The 25,779-nt window shown below is 43.6% G+C and overlaps 1 protein-coding gene across 4 annotated transcripts in view; it reads right to left on the bottom strand.

The window, feature by feature from the left end:
- LOC112069003 (FSD1-like protein) overlaps positions 1-25,779 on the bottom strand; it is an 80,737-nt gene that overhangs the window by 40,083 nt on the left and 14,875 nt on the right. For all 4 annotated transcript variants that reach the window (XM_024136255.2, XM_024136256.2, XM_024136258.2 and 1 more), the window contains 5 exon segments: positions 2,288-2,409; positions 6,040-6,062; positions 7,798-7,899; positions 14,217-14,348; positions 14,563-14,658. In XM_024136255.2, coding sequence (XP_023992023.1) covers positions 2,288-2,409; positions 6,040-6,062; positions 7,798-7,899; positions 14,217-14,348; positions 14,563-14,658 — 475 coding nt within the window.

The raw sequence follows: 25,779 nt of genomic DNA, 5'->3' as shown, positions 1-25,779 counted from the left end.
ATTTGATATTTTCTAGAGCTAGCACATCTGTTTCAACTAAATATCAAGCCCTTGACTACTTGAATCAGGTGAGATAGTTCAGGGCTACCACAACACTGTGAACCGCCGCGGCGGGGTCCCTGAGGAGAAGTCTGAACCGCCGCGGCGGGGTCCCTGAGGAGAAGTCTGAACCGTCGTGGCGAGGTCCCTGAGGAGAAGTCTGAAAACCACTGGTCTAGTGCAGTGCCTTAGGGACTCTGGAGAAAACCAGCCTCTCTGGAGAAACCAGCCTCTCTGGAGGAAAAACAGCCTCTCTGGAGGAAAAACAGCCTCTCTGGAGGAAAACAGCCTCTCTGGAGGCAAAAAACAGCCTCTCTGGAGGAAACAGCATCTCTGGGAAAACAGCCTCTCTGGAGGAAAACCAGCCTCTCTGGAGGAAAAACCAGCCTCTCTGGAGGAACACAGCCCTCTGGAGGAAAACCAGCCTCTCTGGAGGAAAACCAGCCTCTCTGGAGGAAAAACCAGCCTCTCTGGAGGAAAACCAGCCTCCTCTGGAGAAAACAGCCTCTCTGGAGGAAAAAACAGCTCTCCTGGAGGAAAAACAGCCCTCTGGAGGAAAACCAGCCTCTCTGGAGGAAAACCAGCCTCTCTGGAGGAAAACCAGCCTCTCTGGAGGAAAAACAGCCTCTCTGGAGGAAACCAGCCTCTCGAGAAAACCAGCCTCTCTGGAGGAAAACCAGCCTCTCTGGAGGAAAAACAGCCTCTCTGGAGGAAAACAGCCTCTCTGGAGGAAAACCAGCCTCTCGGAAGGAAAAACAGCTCTCCTGGAGGAAAAACAGCCTCTCTGGAGGAAAAACAGCCTCTCTGGAGGAAAACAGCCTCTCTGGAGCCTCTCTGGACCTCTCTGGAGGAAAAACAGCCTCTCTGGAGCCTCTCTGGATGACTGATGTGAAAGCTGACGCTATAGAGCAACCCTCATTTGACGGAGAGATGCAGGGAGCAATTTGTTAGACCATTGCTGGTCACACACACACACACACACACGAGATAGTAGCATGAACCAACTAACCACAGACCACCGCTGCTCTCTATAAGCATTAGGAACACCTTCCTAATATTGAGTTGCCCTCAGAACAGCCTGAGGCCCGTTTTGCCCTCAGAACAGCCTGAGGCCCGTTTTGCCCTCAGAACAGCCTGAGGCCCGTTTTGCCCTCAGAACAACCTCAATTCGTCGGGACATGGACTCTACGAGGTGTCGAAAGCGTTCCAGAGGGATGTTGGTCCATGTTGACTCCAATGCTTCCAACAGTTGTGTCAAGTTGGCTGGATGTCCTTTGGGTGGTGAACCATTCTAGATACACAGGGAAGCTGTTGAGKGTGAAAAKCCCAGCAACGTTGCAGTTCTTGACACAAACCGGTGTGCCTGGTACCTACTACCATACCCAGTTCAAAGYCATGTAAATCTTTTGTCTTGCCCATTCACCRTCTGAATGGCACACATACACAATCCATGTCTCCATTGTCTCAAGGCTTAAAAATCCTTCTTTAACCCGTCTCCTCCCCTTCATCTACACTGARTGAAGTGGATTTAACAAGAGACATCAATAAGGGATCATAGCTTCTACCTGGTCAGTCTATATCATGGAAAGAGCAGATGTTCCTAATGTTTTGTACACAATGTAGATTTTTTWATTTTTTTTATTTCACCTTTATTTAACCAGGTAGACTAGTTGAGAACAAGTTCTCATTTACAACTGCGACCTGGTCAAGATAAAGCAAAGCAGTGCGACAAAAACAACAACAGAGAGTTAGATTGGATACTACCCAGAAAAAAGAAAAAGAAAATAAAGAAAAATCTAAAAAGTAGGCTAATTATGAGGGATAATCAAATGACCAACAGGCTACATTTCCAAACACATTATTATAATAATGCAAATATTAGCTGTCTTTTCCATACTAATTAAATCTCATTGTCTACAGTAATAATATAGACTGCTCTCCACATTTATTTGGACGGTAAAGCTAAAATGTGTAAATGTGGCCCTATTCTCCAGTATTTTGAATTTGATATCAAAATATTTCATGTCAGGCGACAGTACTGAATGTCACAAGTAGTGCACTATATAGGGAGTAGGGTTCCATAGGGCTCTGGTCAAAAGTAGTGCACTATATAGGGAATAGGGTGACATAGGGCTCTGGTCTAAAGTAGTGCACTATATAGGGAATAGGGTGACATAGGGCTCTGGTCTAAAGTAGTGCACTATATAGGGAATAGGGGCCACTTGGGACACAAGCCACATGTACGTACCAGGCAGAAACTTGAGGTTCTGGAGGAGTTGCCGTTCCTGGTTGAAGTCCGCCATGAGATGGTTCATGTTGTCTGTGGCCTTGGGCTTCATGGTCAATCTGAAGGCTGGGGCCATGGTTACCCTGCAGGGAGGAACAAGGCACAGTGAGGCCACCAGACCACCATAGCAGAGTAACACCACCAACCCTTCAGCTAGCCTGAGTGCCAGTCTGTTTGTGCGATCACATTCAAGTTTAGTACCGATGTCATTTTAAAATCGGAATACATAAGAATATGTTTTGTGAGACATGCCAACTCCTTGTCATGTTTGTCTTGGCCATGACAGCAACGGCGTTGGAGTTGGCAAGAGCAGGAACAGGTCTGGGACCAGGCTACCCTCCCAGCAGGTGTAGGAGACACACACAAGAGCAATGTTTCCATTAACTTGTGATTTTTGTCYCCATTTACAAAGTTGGGATAGATAATAGATTTGACAATAGCTTTGCTACGTTGCGTTTCCATTTAACTGTCTGGTGTCGATATAAACAGCTGGACATAATGACATCACACCCCCCCCCCCCAAAAAAATAAAATTTACGTTTTCGCGAAAACCTTCAGTGTCTAATAAAAATGAAGTGGTTTAAGTGTTTCCATTATCCATTTAGGCAGATTGCAAAATAATAAATTGGCAACAGCCCCCTGTCTGCCCTCCCACATACAATATCTGCTTCATGGCTCAGGTAGCCCGCCAAAGCCAGCATTGATAGAATGCAATAAATGTATAAATATTTGCTATAATCTAAATCGTTCTCATGTGCCAACTGRTCGCCACGTTCCGTGGTCGCCATGGTGAGACTTGCACTCCTGMATAMCTGAAATAATTGGTTGGTGAAACTTGCATCCAGCCAATCAGAAAAGCAAGTCGAAGCAATTTCAGGCATTGTTGAAAAGTCAGGACAAGGATCCTGTAGAGAAACATGATTTTTTTTTCTTGTGAAAAATAGGATTTAACAAGCAGTGGGTTTTGAGAAATAAAATGTGGAGTGGAGCTTCATAGTTAGGCTACGCGTTGACATCACGTGCCCCGCGTACCTTCAAAATATTTTGTCAACGCTCATTTTTTTCAAAAACACGGTTTCCATCATAATTTGTCGCAAATAAATGAAGTCAAACAAATTAAAAAATTATCCAGGCCGCCGAACGGATAAAAATGTTGTCGAGCTTTAGAAAACGTCTCCTATAACCGCCATTACACCGCCATTACACCGCCATTACCCAATAAACCTGGGTCAATGGAAACCTGCCTCATGTCACTTACCTTGGGGTCAGTAACAGCAAACAAAGACTCACACACATATTGACACACTAAAATGCATGTACTTTTAGTTCGCTGATGTCTGACCAGATCGCTGACTACATGAAGAAAAAAACAACTAAAAAAGACATCTAGTGAGTAAAACACATAAAAAAACAAGACGTCTAACTATTTGACCAGACTCTAAACCGTGCACTAAGCTAGGCTTCTCACACCACTGCAGCATGACACCAYGCATGTCCATCGCCTGGAAACTCGACGTTGAATTGCATTGAATTCTATGTTGGGCAAAAATTTAGCATTTGAATCAGGGAAGTTCCCTCTCACGGCCGCAACTAGGGTTTGTGTTTTAGTGAAGTCAGGAAGGAAGCTAAAAACATTCAAATGCTATTTGGAGAACAGTAAAAACGAGTACAAATGACCCCAGTCATTATCACCTTGGCTGCTGTAGGTTCATTCCCCTTCAGTCCAGCTCCAAACACATAGCCTATTAGCTATAGCAACTGTAATATTAAAAGGGGGGGGGGGGGGTGATTCACACTGACACAAAGCATCAGCGACGAAACAATTTATATATATTTTTTTAATTGGATCGTTTGTATTTTAATGTTCCCTATAGGGAAGATAGGTCCTATGGAGATGTTCCTATTGAAACATACAGTGGTTGTATTTTAATGTTCCTATAGGGAAGATAGGACCTATGGAGATGTTCCTATTGGTCAAGTTCAGGGGAACCACTGTACTAACCTTTCTCTGTCTCCTCTGCTTCTTTCTAAAAACTTTGCAGCCTGCCTCAGTCTCACCACATCACTGTATATCTCAGTAACCTACTCTCTGTAAAGCAAAGTTATTATGAGAACTTAGTAGCGTATTTTTTGCTCCTCGCCAACACACCGTCAGCAGCATCTCTAGACTAGTTGCGTACTGAGCCGCCTGCGAGCTGGGTAGTTCGCTTCACGTCGCCCTCGGCCTCTGCCGTCGAGAGGGCGGAGTTAGCCGTTTCAGAGAGTGGTGAATCAACCAATAACTGCTAAAGGCAAATCCTGGAGACACAGGAGAACATAACTAACCACTGGTTCACAAAGAGACAGGAGACTAACTAAGTTGTGCACCGGGGCCTCCCACTATTTCTATTCTGGTTAGAGCCAGTTTGTGCTGTTCTGTGAAGGGAGTAGTACACAGCGCTGTACCGGATCTTCAGTTTCTTGGCAATTTCTCACATGGAATAGCCTTCATTAATCAGAACAAGAAAAGACTGACGAGTTTCAGAAGAAAGTCATTTGTTTCTGGATATTTTGAGCCTGTAATCGAACCCACAAATGCTGATGCTCCAGATACTCAACTAGTCTAAAGAAGGTCAGTTTTATTGCTTCTTTAAATCAGTACAACAGTTTTCAGCTGTGCTAACATAATTGCAAAAAGGGTTTTCTAATGATCAATTTGCCTTTTAAAATGATAAACTTGGATTAGCTGACACAACGTGCCATTGGAACACAGGAGTGATGGTTACTGATAATGGGCCTCTGTACACCTATGTAGATATTCKATTTAAAATAAATCTGCCGTTTCCAGCTACAATATTAATTTACAACATAAACAATGTCTACACTGTYTTTCTGATCAATTTGATGTTCATTTAAAGGGACAAAAAAAAAAAGAAGAGCTTTTCTTTCAAAAACAAGGACATTTCTAAATGACCCAAAACTTTTGAACGGTAGTTTAAATAACTAGCCACTGGTTCTCAAAGAGGAAGAAGAATATTGATCAAGAATATAAGCTTTGATCAACGGTGGGAGAAATATTTAAATGTTGACACGTCATAGATTCTCTTTATTGTGAACAATATATATTTTTATTCTGATTTATTTTTCCAAATTAGAAACTAAAAATGGCCACGGTCCGGACCTTCTTTGTCCTTATATGTAATGACGACCACGAACCAGAATGTTGTTTTAAAAACTTACTTTACCCGTTATCCGTATGGTTGGTCCTTTTTGGCAGTAGGAATGTGAGACAATATATCCACAGGAAAGTATAATTACATCGACTTTTCAAAGCGCTGGTTCATATTTCTAACACCTGAAGCACGTGCAGAACCATGTAAACACGTACACCGGCTCTACTAGTATGCATGTGTCTCATGCAGGTATTTTGATCTTCTGCACATGRTCCAGGTGTTAAAAAGCAGAATGTGTACACTACCAGCGCTTTGAAAAGTTGATATAATTATACATTCCCGTGGAAAGTAGAATTCATTCCTACCGCCAAAAGGACAAACCGCACAGACAACCAGTAAAGTATGTTAACATATTATTTTCTGTCTTGTAAAAGGTCGTGAGAGTAAACTTTCCTGATTCAAAACAGTCATTTCTGCACGACTTAGAATTTCAATGCAATTCAACGTCAGGTTTCCAGGCAAGCATGTCCAGAGACTAAAGAAGGGAAGAGTGTACCGTACCTATCTTTGATCTGCTTGGCAGCCTTGGAAGAAGAGGAGGTGAGGAAGAGGAGAAAGAAGAAGTGGGACCGTTAGTACAGAGATATATCATAGTTAGTACAGCCGTGCAGGCACAGGATGGGGTACAGGCACGGGATGGGGTACAGGCACGGGATGGGGTACATACAGTCAGACTGGACACTCGCCAAACTGACACACACACACACACACACTGMGAAGCTGAGGAGAGCATGGTGAACAACGTCACACAGAAAGAGCAGCATGACTGTAAACTTAAGATTCTGTTACTGTATTATAGGAAATTGAGAAGGAAAATCATGTTTGTTAGTTTAGGAGAACACTATTCACATCATAGTATCAATCCTTTGAAAGTAATCCAAAAATAACCGAAGAAACTCCATGTAGTTTCCCTTTAGAGTGAAGACATACTACACCCTATGATAGCTATACGAGGCCACCTGACTCGTAAATCAACGTTGACCTTCATTCACTTCCTGGTAGTCCTCGTCAGCTGATCACATTCAAATAATGTTATTGTCCAAGGCTTACATATGGAGTGATTTTAGTGCCAACAAATTGTATTTGAATTCCATCATTTAGAATTTGTATTAGGACATGGAATGACATTTTTGAATTTGTAATGCACAATTTAATTGAATATTCAAATGCAATATTTATATATTCAGTTTCAATATGGTAGATATTGCATTCATTGTCTGTGTATCAAGTTGACAAACTATAATTTCAAGTTTATCAAAGTTTTATAATATTCYACTTCTCAGATGCATTCAGATTCAGTTCTCGGAATTCAGATCCAAACCAAGAGACAACATCCTGGTACTTCGCAGGCCAGGAAAAGTAGAGGAGAACAGAGAATTAAAAACGCTCACTGTGGTAAACAGAACCTTCTTGCTTCTTTTCTGAAGCCAATGTGGCATGTTGAATTWATTTTCTTCCTACGAATTTGGCTCTAGCATTTGAACTACTATAAACTATTATGACCCCATTCCTGAAAGGCTGAGACTCCCTGGTCATGCAGGAGACATGGTTCGAACCCAGTCAGTCACAAGAGAAAGATTAAATAGGGGAGTGGAAAGGCTATCCTTCGAAGGGCTACGACAGGGCTATTCAACTGTATTCTTACGGGGGGTCAAATTGTGTTTTTTTATGGCACTCCCTTCTAACGTCTCATCATCATAGAGGGGACAGAAGGCATACCCATGCGCAGCTTTCAGGAATAGGGTCATAATAGCTTATAGCCGAAACAACTAGAAACGCAAGAGCCAAAATTCATAGGAAGAAAATAAATTCAACATGCCACTTTGGCTTCAGAAACCGCAAGAAGCTTCCGTTTACCGCAGTGAGCGTTTTAATTCTCTGTTCTCCTCTCCTTTTCCTGGCCTGCAAAGTACCAGGATGTTGTCTCTGGTTTGGATCTGAATTTAGAGAACTGAATTTGAAAACTGAATCTGAAAAGTTGAATACATGAAACTTTGATAGACAAGACAATAAATATTGAATTTGAATATTTGAAAACCGAATGCAATATTCACTCAATTCAGTTTCAAATCATGAAATACAAGTTCAATTGATGAACTAAATGATTTAATTTGTGCATTAAATGCAAAAATATTACATTCTAATTCAATATCCTATGGAATTAAAATGTCTGTTGGTTCCTGAAATCACTTCATACTTACACACCCAATTACAATGTTGTTGTCAGAGGCCTAGGCCCTAGAGAACAGCAGCCTCTACCTTCGTGAACTCGTCCTCGTCTTTAATATCCAGAGCATTGTTTGCAAACTCCAGCAGCTCCACTGCACTCTCCAAGGCACTGCCGCTCTGTGTCAGTTGATGCTACGGAACAAACAGGGGGAAAAAGACATTTCAGAAGGGTGAGCTGTTACAACACTGAATGTAATTGACCTTGATACCTCATGTTGAAGCCTGATGTTTAATTTATATATATATATATATAAAAATAAAACACACACACACAGAGTACCAGTCAAGAGTTTAGACACACCTACTCATTCGAGGGTTTTTCTTTATTTTTTACTATTTTCTACTCAAAACTATGAAATTACACATATGGAATCATGTTGTAACCAAAAAAAAGTGTTAAACAAATCAAAATATATGTTATATTTGAGATTCTTCTAAATAGCCACCCTTTGACTTGATGACAGCTTTGCACACTCTTGAAATGCACTAAATAGGGAATAGAGTTCCATAGGTCTAAAGTAGTGCACTATATAGGGAATAGGGTCCCATAGAGCTCTGGTCTAAAGTAGTGTACTATATAGGGAATAGGGTTCCATAGGGCTCTGGTCTAAAGTAGTGCACTATATAGGGAATAGGGTCCCATAGGGCTCTGGTCTAAAGTAGTGCACTATATAGGGAATAGGGTTCCATAGGGCTCTGGTCTAAAGTAGTGTACTATATAGGGAATAGGGTCCCATAGAGCTCTGGTCTAAAGTAGTGCACTATATAGGGAAGAAGGGGTCCATTTGGGATGCACAGGAGGCTGGATAGGCTTTCATAACTGTCCTTCCTACAGGACAGAGTTAGCTACAAGGTCTTCTAATGGTCAGCTATCAGGCAGACGATCAGCTGCTATTGCTAAGCCTCATCTCAGGTTCCGGGGACCCCAAGGAGAGAGGACCAGAGAGGGGGAAAGGTAACAGAGAGTACCCCAAGGAGAGAGGACCAGAGAGGGGGAAAGGTAACCAAACACCTGCTTGGTTGAGGAAGGCTAGCTGAGCTCAGTGACACAATAACATTTTGGTTCATCAGCTGACAGACATACTCATAACAATAGTAAATGCTGGCAAAACAGCTTAAAAGGGCAACTCTTGGAAAAAATGCATTGAAGGGAATACTAACTGTTAAAACGGATCATGAACAACATGGTTTAGTTTGTCTGGTATTAAAGTGCCACTGACTTGGATTAATAACTTTGATGAAATAAAACAAACAGGTGTGTGTGTTTCCATGACGAACATCTGTTTCCATGGGTCACATGACGAACATCTGTGTTTCCATGGGTCACATGACGAACATCTGTGTTTCCATGGGTCACATGACAAACATCTGTGTTTCCATGGGTCACATGACGAACATCTGTGTTTCCATGAGTCACATGACGAACATCTGTGTTTCCATGGGTCACATGACGAACATCTGTGTTTCCATGAGTCACATGACGAACATCTGTGTTTCCATGAGTCACATGACGAACATCTGTGTTTCCATGAGTCACATGACGAACATCTGTGTTTCCATGAGTCACATGACGAACATCTGTGTTTCCATGGGTCACATGACGAACATCTGTGTTTCCATGGGTCACATGACGAACATCTGTGTTTCCATGGGTCACATGACGAACATCTGTGTTTCCATGGGTCACATGACGAACATCTGTGTTTCCATGGGTCACATGACGAACATCTGTGTTTCCATGGGTCACATGACGAACATCTGTGTTTCCATGGGTCACATGACGAACATCTGTGTTTCCATGTGTCACATGACGAACATCTGTGTTTCCATGGGTCACATGACGAACATCTGTGTTTCCATGAGTCACATGACGAACATCTGTGTTTCCATGGGTCACATGACGAACATCTGTGTTTCCATGGGTCACATGACGAACATCTGTGTTTCCATGGGTCACATGACGAACATCTGTGTTTCCATGGGTCACATGATGAAAACATACACTACCGTGCAAATGTTTGGGGTCACTTAGAAATTCTTGTTTTTGAAAGAAAAGTAAAATAACATCAAATTGATCAGAAATACAGTGTAAACATTGTTAATGACTATTGTAGCTGGAAACAAAGAAGGCCAGCATCCCGGAGTCGCCTCTTCACTGTTGACGTTGAGACTGGTGTTTTGCGGGTACTATTTAATGAAGCTGCCAGTTGAGGACCTGTGAGGCGTCTGTTTCTCAAACTAGACACTCTAATGTACTTGTCCTCTTGCTCAGTTGTGCACCGGGGCCTCCCACTCCTCGTTCTATTCTGTTTAGAGACAGATTGCGCTGTTCTGTGAAGGGAGTAGTACACAGCATTGTACGAGTCGGCCCGAGAATTGAACCCTGTGGCACCCCCATAGAGACTGCCAGAGGTCCGGACAACAGGCCCTCCGATTTGACACACTGAAGTCCGTCTGAGAAGTAGTTGGTGAACCAGGCGAGGCAGTCATTAGAGAAACCAAGGCAGTTGAGTCTGCCGATAAGAATGCGGTGATTGACAGAGTCGAAAGTCTTGGCCAGGTCGATGAAGACGGCTGCACAGTATTGTCATTTATCAATGGCGGTTATGATATCGTTTTGGACCTTGAGCGTGGCTGAGGTGCACCCATGACCAGCCCACAAATGCTGATGCCCCAGATACTCAACTAGTCTAAAGGCCAGTTTTATTGCTTCTTTAAATCAGAACAACAGTTCTCAGCTGTGCTAACATAATTGCAAAAAGTGTTTTCTAATGATCAATTAGCCTTTTAAAATGATCAACTTGGATTAGCTAACACAACGTGCCATTGGAACACAGGAGTGATGGTTACTGATAATGGGCCTCTGTACGCCTATGTAGATATTCCATAAAACAATCTGCTGTTTCCAGCTACAATAGTCATTTACAACATTAACAATGTCTACAATGTATTTCTGATCAATTTTATGTTATTTTAATGAACAAAAAAAATGTGGTTTTCTTTCAAAAACAAGGACATTTCTAAGTGACCCCAAACTTTTGAACGGTAGTGTATGTTTCCATGGTTCACATGATGAGAACGAGTATGTGAGTTCAGAAACAAATTATTAGGTACACCCATCTATTATCAATCGGACTCCCATTTGCCTCCAGAACAACCTGAATTCTTTGAGGCATGGGAACATTGCTCAAATGGTATCAAGGGACCTAATGTGGACCAGGAAAACAATCCCCACACCATTACACCACTGCCACCAGGCTGTACCGTTGACACCAGGCAGGATGGGGCCATGGACTCATGCTGCTTACACCAAATCCTGACTCTGCCATCAGCATGACGCAACAGGAACTGGGATTTGTCTAACCAGGCAATGTTTTTCTTCTCCTCAGTTGTCCAGTGTTGGTGATGGCCTGCCCACTGGAGCCTCTTCTTCTTGTTTTTAGCTGATAGGAGTGAAACCCGGTGTGGTCGTCTCCTGCTATAGATCCATCCGTGACGAGGACCGACGGTTGTGGGTTCTGAGATTCGTTCTGCACACCGCTGTTGTACTGCGCCTTATTGGTCTGTTTTGTGGCCCGCCTGTTAACCTGCATGATTCTTCCCATTCTCCTTTCAACCTCTCATCAACCAGTTGTTTTCACCCACAGGACTGCTTCTGATTGGATGTTTTGGTTTGTTGCATCATTCTCAGTAAACCCGAGACACTGTCATGCGTGAAAAGACCAGGAAGCCGTTTCTAAGATACTGGAACGATAACAGCACCGATCCACACCAGCACGATCACCACACGATCCACAGCCGATCACACAGCACCGATCACACCAGGCTCAGTCACTTAGGTCACTAGTTTTGTCCATTCCAATGGACAGTAACTGAATGCCTTGATGCCTGTCTGCCTGTTTTATAAACAAACCACATGACTCGACTGTCTGCAGGAGTGAAACATTTTCATGAACGGGTGGTGTACCTAATAAACTGGCCAATGAGTGTATATTTTAATATAATAAATGTCAAGTAGCAGAAGCTTTTAACCAAAGCGACTTACAGTCATGCATGCATATACATTTACGTATGGTGTTTCCGGGAATCGAACCACCTACCCTGGCATTACAAGCGCCACTCTCTACCAACTGAGTGAGCTTGACGTAATGAGGACCAGCATACCAGGCAGTGCTCACCCTCAAAGAGGATAAAGTGGTAATCTCTTATTTGGGGTAATTTCAGACACTTTTTGTTCCGTCTCAATGGACTTAGAGAGTTGGCTAGGAAACTGCTATAGCAGCATGATGACATCACCCACCACAACACACACATACATTACTACCAGTATATCACACACACACACACACACACACACACACACACACACACACACACACACACACACACACACACACACACACACACACACACACACACACACACACACACACACACACACACACACACACACACACACACACACACACACACACACACACACACACACACACACAGAGAGACGAGAGCGAGAGAGAGACCCCAGGCTGGGAAGGGTGTATGCAGGCACTACTACAACACCCATAACTAATACTAGTGGTGAGGAGTGTGTCACAGGGAGGAGGTGAGAGTCCTGGAGGAGTGGTCACAGGGAGGAGGTGAGACTCCTGGAGGAGTGGTGCTACAGGGAGGAGGTGAGATCCTGTGGAGTGTGTTCACAGGGAGGAGGTGAGACGCCTGGAGGAGTGGTGTCACAGGGAGGAGGAGAGTCCTGGAGGAGTGGTGTCACAGGAGAGGATGAGACCTGGAGGAGAGTGGTGTCACAGGAGGAGGTGAGAGTCCTGGAGGAGTGGTGTCACAGGGAGGAGGTGAGACTCCTGGAGGAGTTGGTGCACAGGGAGGAGGTGAGACTCCTGAGCAGTTGGTTTACAGGGAGGAGGTGAGACTCCTGGAGGAGTGGTGTCACAGGGAGGAGGTGAGACTCCTGGAGGAGTGGTGTTATAGGGAGGAGGTGAGACTCCTGGAGGAGTGGTGTTACAGGGAGGAGGTGAGACTCCTGGAGGAGTGGTGTTACAGGGAGGAGGTTAGTGCCCTGGAGGAGTGGTGCCAGGAAAATAACCTCTCCCTCAACGTCAACAAAACGAAGGAGCTGTTAGTGGACTACAGGAGATGGGAGCACGCCCCCATCCACATCGACGGGGCCGCAGAGGAAAGGGGTCAACTGCTTCAAGTTCCTTGGCGTGCACATCACCAATGATCTGAAATGGTCCATTCACACCAACGGGGCCTCTTCAACCTCAGGAGCCCCTAAGACCCTCATGAACAMTTACAGATGCACCACTGAGAGCATCCTGTCGGGCTGTATCACCGCCTGGTACAGCAATTCCACAGTCCGCAACCGCAGGGCTCTCCAGAGGGTGGTGCGGTCTGCCCAACACATCACTGGGGGCAAACTACCTGCCCTCCAGGACACCTACACCACCCGATGTCACAGGAAGGCCAWAAAGATCATCAACCACCCGAGCCACAGCCTGTTCACCCCGCTATCATCCAGAAGGCGAGGTCAGTACAGGTGCATCAAAGCTGGGACCGAGAGACTGAAAAACAGCTTCTATCTCAAGGRCATCAGACTGTTAAATAATCACAACTAGCCAGCCTCCGCCCAGTACCCTGCCCTGAACCTTAGTTACRGTTACTAGCCYMCTACCACCTGGTACTCAACCCTTCARCTTYMAGYCTGCTGCCCTATGTACATAGACATGGAATCCCTGGTCACTTTAATAACATTTACATACTGTTTTACCCACTTCATATGTATATACTGTATTCTAGTCATGGTTCATCCAATATATACACAATCACCGGCCAGTATGTCAGGTATATAGGAAAATGTATCTCTCCTACAGACAGTGAGTCGTGGTTTTGCTACATAAAGCAGTAAGGCGTTGGGAAATTCAGTTACTGTTCCATTGAACGTTAGAATTGTGTAAAACTAGTGACCTAAAGGACTTTGAGCGCGGTATGATCATCGGTGRCAGGCAGGCCGGATCCAGTACCTCAGACCCGGTACTAGATGGGTGAATCTAATAAAAACTGGCCAGTGAGTGTATATGTGTACACTACATGACCAAAAGTATGTGGACACCTGCTCGGCTATAACAGCCTCCACTCTTCTGGGAAGGCTTTCCACTAGACGTTGGAACATTGCTGCGGAGACTTGCTTCCATTCAGCCACAAGACCATTACTGAGGTCGGGCACTGATGTTGGGCGATTAGGCCTGGCTCGCAGTCGGCGTTTCAATTCATCCTAAACGTGTATAGTACCTGTAGTTTGTGTGTCTTCTTGGCCCCTTCCTGTTTGATGGTGTTGGGTTAGGGGTTAGGGGTCAGGTACCTGTATTTCCTGTGTCTTCTTGGCCCCTTCCTGTTTGATGGTGTTGGGTTAGGGGTTAGGGTCAGGGGTCAGGTACCTGTAGTTCCTGTGTCTTCTTGGCCCCTTCCTGTTTGATGGTGTTGATCATGCTCTCCTTCATCTCAACCAGGACGGTGAATAATATGTCAAACTCCTCCTCCAGGTCGGACACTGCTTGTGGGGAGTTCACCTTAAATAAAAATAAAAATAAAATCACACGTATATATTGATTATCCTCTGAACTCAGAACCATATCTCTGCGTCACAAGAGTCTATAGATTGATTAACATGGCATATTTGGTAAATGGAAATTACTGTACAAGATTGTAATATCGAGATTATTATTGCTGTATGTTATGTTTAATGTAATTGACTGGAGTGTTATGTATTATGTTATGTCTTACCTGGACACCAGCCAGAGAGTGGCTAAGTGTTTCCATGAAGTTATGGAGCTCCTCATTTTTATTGGCCAACGTGGTTATTATTCTTTGTAAGGCCTCCTGCAACACAGAACATTTAAAAAAARGTTTTTTATAATAATATATGTAATTTATATAGCACTGTTCATTACACAAGAATGTCAAAGCTCTACGTAGAATATAGGGGGTGTTTCTCAAAATGAATATCCAGCTAGTTAAACAGGCAAAAATTACCTAAATATAATGTTATGCAAGGTAGATGTAAATTCATCGTGGGTAGCTAGCTAGCTAAAAATGATTTGTGGCTATCTGGCTAGCTAACAGTAGTAGCTAGCCAGTTAGCTCTATTGACTTGCTATCTATGCACACGACAGTGGGTAAAACATGGCAAAATTAACACAGCATGTATAATCAACGTATCAAGATTAGGGCTTTTATGGTGACCTTATTACCGCCAAACCGGCAGTCACGAGTCATGACCTCACAGTAACTAGGTTTCTCCCAGCTCTGATGATGCTGATGGTCATTAGTAGCCTATCAAACTTGCTGACTGCCTGGTACTCAGCACTATTGTCACTCTAATCAAACTTTTTATGAGAGCCCATGAGCTCATGTTGTGCAACATTTCTATAGGCTATTCAATTGAGTGAGAAAACAGAGTGATGGCCTCTACTAAATAGAGGAGGATCCCATCAGCTTTCTATAGGCTAGGCATATTATATTTATTTATCAACTTTCCTAATATTAAGKAAATTGTTTTGCTTTACAACAGGAGTATAGCCTAGCTGGCTGGCATGAAGATGAACCAAGGGAAAAGCGTCCTCCATTRGCTATTTAAGACATATAATAATGATAATGGTCCATTCTAAATCAAAACTAATTTCACACATATACAGCGCATTTGGACAGTATTCAGACCCCTTGACTTTTTCCACATTTTACAGCCTTATTCTAAAATGGATGAAATAATTTTTAGTCCTCATTAATCTAAAACACAATACCCCTTAATGACAAAGTGAAAACAGGTTTTWAGATTTTTTTTTGTTGAATTTATAAAAATAAAGAAAACAGAAACACCTTATTTACATAAGTATTCAGACCCTTTGCTATGAGACTGGAAATTGAGCTCAGGTGCATCCTGTTTCCATTGATCATCCTTGAGACGTTTCTACAACTTGATTGGAGTCCACCTGTGGTAAATTCAATTGATTGGACATSATTTGGAAAGGCACACACCTGTCTATATAAAGTTCCACAGTTGACATTGCATGTCAGAGCAAAAACAGTCATGAGGTCGAAGGAATTGTTCGTAGAGCTCCGAGACAGGATTGTGTCGAGGCTCAGATCTGGGGAAGAGTACCAAAACATTTCTGCAGCATTGACGGTCCCCAAGAACACAGTGGCCTCCATCATTCTTAAATGGAAGAAGTTTGGAACCACCAAGACTCTTCCTAGAGCTGGCTGCCTGGCCAAACTGAGAAATCGGGGGAGAAGCTCCTTGGTCCGGGAGGTGACCAAGAACCCAATGTGGCGATTGGAGAACCTTCCAGAAGGACAACCACCTCTGTAGCACTCCTCCAATCAGGCGTTTATGATAGAATAGCCAAACGGAATCCACTCCTCAGTAAAAGGGACATGACAGCCCACTTGGAGTTTGCCAAAAGGCACCTAAAGACTCTCAGACTATGAGAAATAAGATTATCTGGTCTGATGAAACCAAAATTGAACTCTTTGGCCTGAATGCCAAGTGTCACGTCTAGAGGAAACCTGGCACCATCTCTACGATGAAGCATAGTGGTGTCAGCATCATGCTGTGGGGATGTTTTTCAGCGGCATGGACTGGGAGACTAGTAAGGATCAAGGCAAAGATGAACAAAGCAAAGTACAGAGAGATCCTTGATGAAAACCTGCTCCAGAGCGCTCAGGACCTCAGACTGGGGGCGAAGGTTCACTTTCCAGCAGGACAACGACCCTAAGCACACAGCCAAGACAATGCAGGAGTGGCTTCGGGACAAGTCTCTGAAAGTCCTTGAGTGGCCCAGCCAGAGCKCAGACTTGAAACCAATCCAAGAGACGTGAAAATAGCTGTGCAGCAACGCTCCCCATCCAACTCGACAGAGCTTGAGAGGATCTGCAAAGAAGAAATGGGAGAAACTCCCCAAATACAGGTGTGCCAAGCTTTAATCGTCATACCCAAGAAGACTTGAGGCTGTAATCGCTGCCAGGGTGCTTCAACAAAGTACTGAGTAAAGGGTCTGAATACTTATGTAAATGAATTATTTCAGTGTTTTATTTTGAATACATTTCTGAAAATCWGTTTTTATTTTGTCATTATGGGGTATCGTGTGTAGATGGATGAGGACATTTTAGAATAAGGCTGTTATGTTACAAAATGTGTAGAAAGTCAAGGGGTCTGAATACTTTCCGAATACACTGTATTATGTAGTATATGTAAAGACAAGATTAAATCAAGAATAGTGTGATGGGTGACAATATTAGCCTGTCACTTGTGAATGATGCTTAGCTTGCCTTTTTTTGCGACTTTTTCAAATCATAGTCCCACACATGTTTATTATTATTATTTTTTTATTTTATTTAACTAGGCAAGTCAGTTAAGGACAAATACTTATTTACAATGACGGCCTACCAAAAGGCAAAAAGGCCTCCTGCAGGGATTAAAAATTAAAAATAAAATAAAAATATTGGACAAAACACACATCACAACAAGAGAGACAACACAACACTACATAAAGAGAGACCTAAGACAACAACATAGCATGGCAGCAACACATGACAACATGGTAGCAACAACATGACAACAACATGGTAGCAACACAGCATGGCAGCAGCACATGGTAGCAGCACAAAATAAAATAAAAAAATGGTACAAACATTATTGGGCACAGACAACAGCACAAAGGGCAAGAAGGTAGAGACAACAATACATCACGCTAAGCAGCCACAACTGTCAGTAAGAGTGTCCAGGATTGAGTCTTTGAATGAAGAGATGGAGATTAAACTGTCCAGTTTGAGTGTTTGTTGCAGCTTGCTCCAGTCGCTAGCTGCAGCGAACTGAAAAGACGAGCGACCCAGGGATGTGTGTGCTTTAGGGACCTTTAACAGAATGTGACTGGCAGAACGGGTGTTGTATGTGGAGGATGAGGGCTGCAGTAGGTATCTCATATAGGAGGGGGGAGGGGGGGTGAGGCCTAAGAGGATTTTATACATTTTTATTTTTATTTTACTAGGCAAGTCAGTTAAGAACAAATTCTTATTTACAATGATGGCCTAAGAACAGTGGGTTAACTGCCCAACCAGTGGGTCTTGTGACGGGTGTACAGAGATTACCAGTTTACAGAGGAGTATAGAGTGCAGTGATGTGTCCTATGAGGAGCATTGGTGGCAAATCTGATGGCCGAATGGTAAAGAACATCTAGCCGCTCGAGAGCACCCTTACCTGCTGATCTATAAACTACGTCTCTGCAATCTAGCATGGGTAGGATGGTCATCTGAATCAGGGTTAGTTTAGCAGCTGGGGTGAAAGAGGAGTGATTACGATAGAAAAAAACAAGTCTAGATTTAACATTTTAGCCAGCAGCTTAGATAGGAGTTGAGAGAAGGACAGTGTACCGTCTAGCCATACTCCCAAGTACTTGTATGAGGTGACTACCTTAAGCTCTAAACCCTCAGAAGTAGTAATCACACCTGCAGGGAGAGGGGCATTCTTCTTACCAAACCACATGACCTTTGTTTTGGAGGTGTTCAGAACAGAGAAAGCTTGTTGGACACTAAGAAAGCTTTGTTGTAGAGCGTTTAACACAAAATCCGGGGAGGGGCTAGCTGAGTATAAGACTGTATCATCTGCATATAAATGGATGAGAGAGTTTCCTACTGCCTGAGCTGTGTTGTTGATGTAAATTAGCCTAGCCCATAGTCCTATATGTTTTAATAAGGTTAGTATCACACCTCATGTAGCCTAGTCCATAGTCCTATATGTTTTAATAAGGTTAGTATCACACCTCATGTAGCCTAGCCCATAGTCCTATATGTTTTAATAAGGTTAGTATCACACCTCAATCGACGACCTCATGTAGCCTAGCCATAGTCCTATATTTTTAATAAGGTTATTATCACACCTCATGTAGCCTAGCCCATAGTCCTATTGTTTTAATAAGGTTAGTATACCTCATGTAGCCTAGCCCATAGCCCTATATTTTAAATAAGGTTAGTATCACCTCATGTACCTAGCCATAGTCCTATATGTTTTAATAAGGTTAGTATCAACACTCATGTAGCCTAGCCCATATCCTATATGTTTTAATAAGGTTAGTATCACACCTCATGTCCCTAGCCCATAGTCCTATATGTTTAATAAGGTTAGTCACACCTCATGTAGCCTAGCCCATAGTCTATAGTGTTTAATAGGTTGTAGTACACCCTCATGTAGCCTAGCCCATAGTCCTATTTTTTAATAAGTGTAGTATCACACCTCATGTAGCCTAGCCCATAGTCCTATAGTGTTATAAGGTTAGTATACCCTCATGTAGCCTAGCCCATAGCCTATATTAAATAAGGTTAGTATACACCTCATGTAGCCTAGCCATAGTCCTATATGTTTTAATAAGGTTAGTATCACACCTCATGTAGCCTAGCCCATAGTCCTATAATATAAGGTTAGTATCACCCTCATGTAGCCTAGCCATATCCTATATGTTTAATAAGGTTAGTATACACCTACATGTAGCCTACCCATAGTCCTATATGTTTTAATAAGGTTTAGTAAACACTCATGATAGCCCAGCCATAGTCCATATGTTAATAAGGTAGTACACCCATGTAGCCTACCCTATAGCCATCATATATTTAATAAGTTAGATCAAGTGAACATTGATTCCCTCGACACGGTGGGTGCGGTGGGCGCGGTGTTAATGAGCGAACCTTTGCTCCGAGACATTGGGAGTTGCAGCAACGAGACAATTGAAAGAGGGTGATAAAGCCGTAAAAAGTAAATCAATAATATAATTATTACATTCAGCTCAAGAGCACAATGGCACTGGCCGCCAAAAGGCCACATTCTTTTTTTACGCAGCACACAGCACAACATCAACGGTCAAGGGGCTGTCGCACGGGAATCTTTGAGGGCTTATTAAAAGTCTATAGTCATGTGAATGAAGAGAACTGCATGTAGTAGTTAGCAGCCTGCCAGAAAAAAACTAAGTCAGAACCCTTTGTTCAAGAACTGTTTTCAAAGCATCATGCTTTAGAACGTTAGAACGTATTACAAATCAAAACATATAGCCCAACGTTTGTGTCCACAACTAAGTTGAATAATTACTCTAAATTAAGCATATAGGAAGTACTGTTCTACTATCTAACTGCTCAACACAGACATAGCGAGCCATGTGAAAGCTCCCACAAATCATTTGGAGAAAATATCGCTATTCCTATCTTATTCAGCTTTGTTCAATTTATTCTTCATACTATAACAAACTCAAAATAATACCACTTGAATATCTAAGCGAAATCTTGTCGGTCTAAATGGAACCTCAGTGTACCCAAGCCATTGATGGGCATGAGCAAGTCAGGGCCTAAAATAAGGCGACAACGCAGAGTATAGCTATTCGTTTTCTGAAATAACAATACATTTTCTTCTAACGAGTCTTATAGTCTTCAAACATGTTACTTGCAGAGCCTCAAATAACCATTGATTTATTGGAAGTTGGAGGCCACATTAAATGTGAGTTTTATTGTGGTCGGCCTTAGTTATTCAGTATGTAGATGTTCCAAAAGTTCAGCATCAGTGGCTTTCGGCTATATGTGAAGACAACAGACCATGCTAAACATGTGTTTTATGTCTATTCACGGTCACAATGTACCATGAGACCTGGCAGTTATTCCTTAATCAGACCGGCTGACTAAAAACTGTAATGATCGCCACGGCAACAGTCAGCGAGTTCAGTGCAGCATCACCTAGCGAAGTCGCTACCAATCCGTGTTACAAACTGTGGTGATTGCAAAGCGCGAACACTAACATAGTATCATGTACAATAAGAACCTATAGTCAAGCACCGCCTCAGCACCTGTTTGTCCATATAGATACTCTAAGAACCCAAAAACGGCCTCTCAGTTTGAGACTTTGGAGTGTGAAAGTACCAACTGTGAGTGAGACAACTCTACTATGGCACCAGCCAGCGTAACTTTACGCTTTTCCAGACAGGCTGCCAGTTTCAAGGTAACCACACTGGTATACTCAGTACCAGCTACGATCCTCGTCTTGGTTGCGCGTGTCAGAGCGCTACACTGTCTTGGCTGCGTGTTTCAGAGCGCTACACTGTCTTGGGCAAGCGCTACACGTCTTGGTGGCGAGCGCTTACACTGTCTGGTGCAAGCCTACACGTCTTGGGCAGAGCGCTCCACGTCTTGGTGCAAGCCACACGTCTTGGTGCAGAGCGCTACTTGTCTTGGCAGAGCGCACACTGTCTTGTGCAGAGGCTACACTCGGTCTCGTGCAGAGGGCTCCACTGTCTTGGTGGCCGAGCGCTACAACGTCTTGGTGCAGAGGCTACACTGTCTTGGTGCACGAGCGCTACACTGTCTTGGTGCAGCCGCTACACTGTTTGGTGCAGAGCGCTACACTGTCTTGGGCAGAGCGCTACACTGTCTTGTGCAGAGGGCTACACTGTTTGGTCAGAGCTCTATCAGCGTCGTGGTCAGCCGCGCACACTGCTGGTGCAGAGTGCGCTACACTTCTTGGTTGCAGAGCGCTACATACTGTCCTTGGTTGCAGAGCGCTACACTGTCTTGTGGCCGACGCTACAACTGTCTGGTGCAGAGCGATACACGTCTTCGGTGCAAGAGCGCCACGCTGTCTTGGTGAGACGCTACCCTGTCCCTGGTGCAGAGCGCTACACTGTCTTGGTGCCAGAGCGCTACATCTGTCTTGGTGCATGAGCGCTAACTGTCCCTGGGCACGAGCGCTACACTGGTCTTGTGCAGCAGTCGCTACACTGTCTTGGTGCAGGCGCTACACGTCCCTGGTGCAGAGCGGCTACACTGTCTTGTGCTGGTGTTCCGAGCGCTACACTGTCTTGGTGCCACGGCGCTTACACTGTCTGTGGCTGACGCTACCTGTCTTGGTGCTGTGTTGTCAGAGGCTACTACTGTCCACTACATAACTACAATACATTATCACACCACTACTATCACTAATACATTATTACACCATAACATACTGCTCTACAATACCTTATCACCCAATACAACACATTATTACACCATACTCTTTGATTGGCCGCAGCGCCCTGACCTGAACCCCCATCGAGACACTCTGGATTATTGAATTCCAACTGCGTGACAGGTCCTAATTCACCTAAACATCAGTGTCCGACCTCACTAATACCCATGGCTGAATGGAAGCAAAGTCCCGCAGCCATGTTCCAACATCTAGTGGAAGCCTTCCAAAGATTGCGCTGTTATAGCTACAAAGGGGGGGACTAACTCGCCTTAAATACCATATTTGGAATGAGAATCTTTTGACCGAGCAGGTGCTTCCCATACGTACATACCAAAACTATCTACAATCCAAATTGCTAATATCCCAATCATAAAACATTACTATGTCCAGTGTGAGTGTGTGTGTGCGCCTGTGTGTGTGTGTGGTGTGTATTCACCATCTGCGCTTGTTCCATAAGTGAGTTTTCTGTTTTTTACTTTTATTTACTAACTTGCTTGAGTTTCCTGATGTGAATAGAGTTCCATGTAGTCAACTCTATTTCTGGCTTAACTCCCAAGCTTTTGACTGCACGACGTAAAGAAACCAAGGCTGTTTTGCCACGGGGGGGTATGCATGGTGCTGAGCTGTGCACTAGCCGTTTTAAACGCAGACAGCTCGGTGCTTTCCAACATGTAATACCTCTCACAAAAGACATTAGTGATGCAGCTCTTCTCTCCTCTCCTTTAATTGACACTGCAGAGTCATGCTAAACAAGCAACAAGAGGCCCAACACCCATGAGTTCTAGCAATCCTTCTATTAGGACCTACCTAGTCGCCCTCTCTTCATTGAATTAGTGTCATGTCAATATTGCCCTACAGTAATTGACTAAGTACACCTACAGTATGACACAGTACAGCCTAAGTATTGACACAGTAAGCCTACAGTAATGACAGGGACCCGACGGAATAGAGAGGAGTTTGTTGAGCATGGTTCGATGTGGAGGTTTATACTAACACTCATTGTGAATCTAAATCCCAACTAGAAGCAAGAAAAATATTTGTTAAAGTGTCTTATTGGCTTTAATGTACTGGTCGCTTGGTGTCTGCTAAGCTTTTTCAGGGTAACAAAATGCTCTTTGACCAATCTAGCTTGCGAGAAGAACAAACAGTGGGAAAAGCCCTATTTGTGTTCTATCCTCCAGTCATTTTGAACTGTCTGTTCTCTGTTTTCTAGTAACTTAATTTGTATGTGCACATGATGCGGGCTGACTATGTGTTTACATCTACAAAGTTTACCGGAGATTTGGTAAGTTTTACAAGTAGTTCCCATTTAATTAACCATTCAAGATGGATTTGATTGGATGAATATTTGAATGAGCATCAGTAACATTTTTCTGGAAAAACACCAGGCTATACAACGAAAAGACACAACAGAAAATTACCTAAATACCCAGCTATACAACGAACATGACAAACAGAAAAGACCTAAATAGCCAGCATACACGACAGGACTAAACAGAAAAGCACCTAAATACCCTATACATGAACGGAAATACAGAAAATCACCTAAAATACAAGCCTATACATCGAACAGGTACAACGAAACCCTCAATACAGCTATACACTCAACCAGGACAAACGAAAACACTCAAATACCAGGCTATACATCGAACAGGACAACAGAAAAACCCTAATATTACCAGCTCTACATCGACCGGACAAACAAAAACCCTAAATACCGTAGGCTATACATCGAACAGGACCAACAGAAAACACGTAAATACCAGGCTTATACAAGAACAAGACAAACAGAATCATAGATAAAATAATCACTGACTCAAAGGAGCCATGCCCCAGTTCATTTCCACGTCCAACTACATTACTCGATATCCGTGTACATTAAGGTGACAATATACACCTGAGTTTACAAACAGTAGGAACTTTTGAACTCACTTGTAATCCACTTCCAATCACGTGTCGATGCAAGGGAGGAGACAGCTTAAAAGGATTTTTACAGCCTTGAGATATACGCACATGGATTGTGTAGATGTCCATTCAGAGATGACGGCCAGACAAAGATTTACATGCCTCTTGAACGGGTAGGTATTTTTAGTAGGTCCAGGCAACACTGTTTGTTCCAAGAACTGCAACGTTGCTGGGTTTCACGCACTCCATACCTTCCCTGTTTATCTAGAATGGGGCCACCACCCAAAGGATATCCATCCCACCTTGTACTCAAATTGGGAAGCTGGATGGGCCACATCCTGTGAACGCTTTCGACACCTTCGTAGATCCAGTCTGCGAATTGAAGCTGTTCTGAGGAAAAGGGGGTGTGGCCACTCATATTGGAATGTTCCTAATTTTTGTTACACTCATGTAGATCGCAGTACTGTGTAGTGTTCATCATTGGACATGTGTACAGAAATTTTTCTGTATTTCCCTATCATGGATGTGGCGATGTCTGTTAGTCCTGGAGGACTGAGCCGCTGAACTGCCCCCGCTACTTGAGGCAATCATCAACAGATTAGCAGATCGGCCTCACAGATGTCCTTAGTTGCCCTGGCAAGGACCGCCGGCCTATATGACCCATGCTAACTGAGCAACACATAACATATTGGCAGATTGGAGGTTTGCTTCACAGAATTCGTTAGTTCCCGGGGACGACCGGTCAATGAGTGATCCACGCTACGACACACAACATGATTAGGCGATCTGGAGGATTGGCTTCACAGATTCCGTAGTCCCGTAGGGACCCGACCGGCTGAATCGAGGACCACGCTCTTGAGCAACACAACATGATAGGCCAGATTGGCGGATTGGCCTTCACAGAATGTGCCGTTCGGTTCCCGGGGAGACCGACCGCCTGAACGAGGATACGCTACTGCAGCAACACAACATTGATTAGGCAGATTGAGATGGCCTTCACTCTATTAAAGCTGCTGCAATGACACCACAGACTGAATGATTTAACTTACTGCTGTCACTATCACTAACACTCAAAGTTTCTGACCTACTCTTCTAGACCCCAACCTCTGGTCCCTAATCCTAGACACTATGTAGTGTGAGCGGTATTTGACAGTTGAACATAATAGACTCCGGCCCTCTTGAAAAGGACAGTTTACTGTTGACTTAGACATAGCCCACCCATACCTAACCCACCGAATAGATACCCATGCAATTGACAACAACTCAGATGAAATGAGGTACATAACAATGTGTGCAGAAAGCCTGCGGCCTACACATAACGCAGTGTTACGCAGTATCTGTCGGCCTACACAAACAGCATACTGTGGCCTACACAATAACAGCAGTGTTACATGCAGAGCTTGTAGGCTAAAACACATACCAGAAGCGCTTGTTAGCCCTCCACATAAAGAGTAGCTTGTAGACCCACACATAACAGCATACCCGTAGCCTACACCACAACAGCAGTAGCTGTATACCTCACATAACACAGTGCTACTGGCTTAAAACTGCTGTTATGTGTAGGCCTTACACATAAACAGTTAGCTTGTAGGTCCTACGCATAACACGCTACTTGCAGTCCTGATCCATAATCAGCATGTTTCAGCAGTAGAGATACGCCAGCTACAAAGGCAGGGGTAACAGACTTAAAGCTACTCCCACAGCTTATTTCACACGTGAGAGATATCACGCAAAAATACCCTCTGTGTCATTATCCTAGGCGGTCTGGTATTGCATACCTATCTATTCCTTTTAAAACATGTATGAAGATCAACATGGCGATGGATGAGTATTGTAGGAAGGATGTTTACTGTTAAGCCCTAATTGGCTCTAACAGAGCAGATCTCATATCCCGAAACAGTCACTTGTCATTTTATGCTGTAATAGAAATAATACTACTACTGAGCTGTGGCCCTCATTATACTGGACTGGATACTGTACACCACCAAAGGCCCCTGCTAGAAACACATGTCAATCTCAAATGCTGGCCCTCAGGCCCTGTCTCTTCAGTAGCATTCTGGTTC

The sequence above is a fragment of the Salvelinus sp. IW2-2015 genome, unplaced genomic scaffold (assembly GCF_002910315.2).
Source record: "Salvelinus sp. IW2-2015 unplaced genomic scaffold, ASM291031v2 Un_scaffold845, whole genome shotgun sequence".
Lineage (NCBI taxonomy): Eukaryota > Metazoa > Chordata > Actinopteri > Salmoniformes > Salmonidae > Salvelinus > Salvelinus sp. IW2-2015.
The sequence above is the reverse complement of the archived record's forward strand: the minus strand, read 5'-3'. Positions and strand labels throughout refer to the sequence as shown.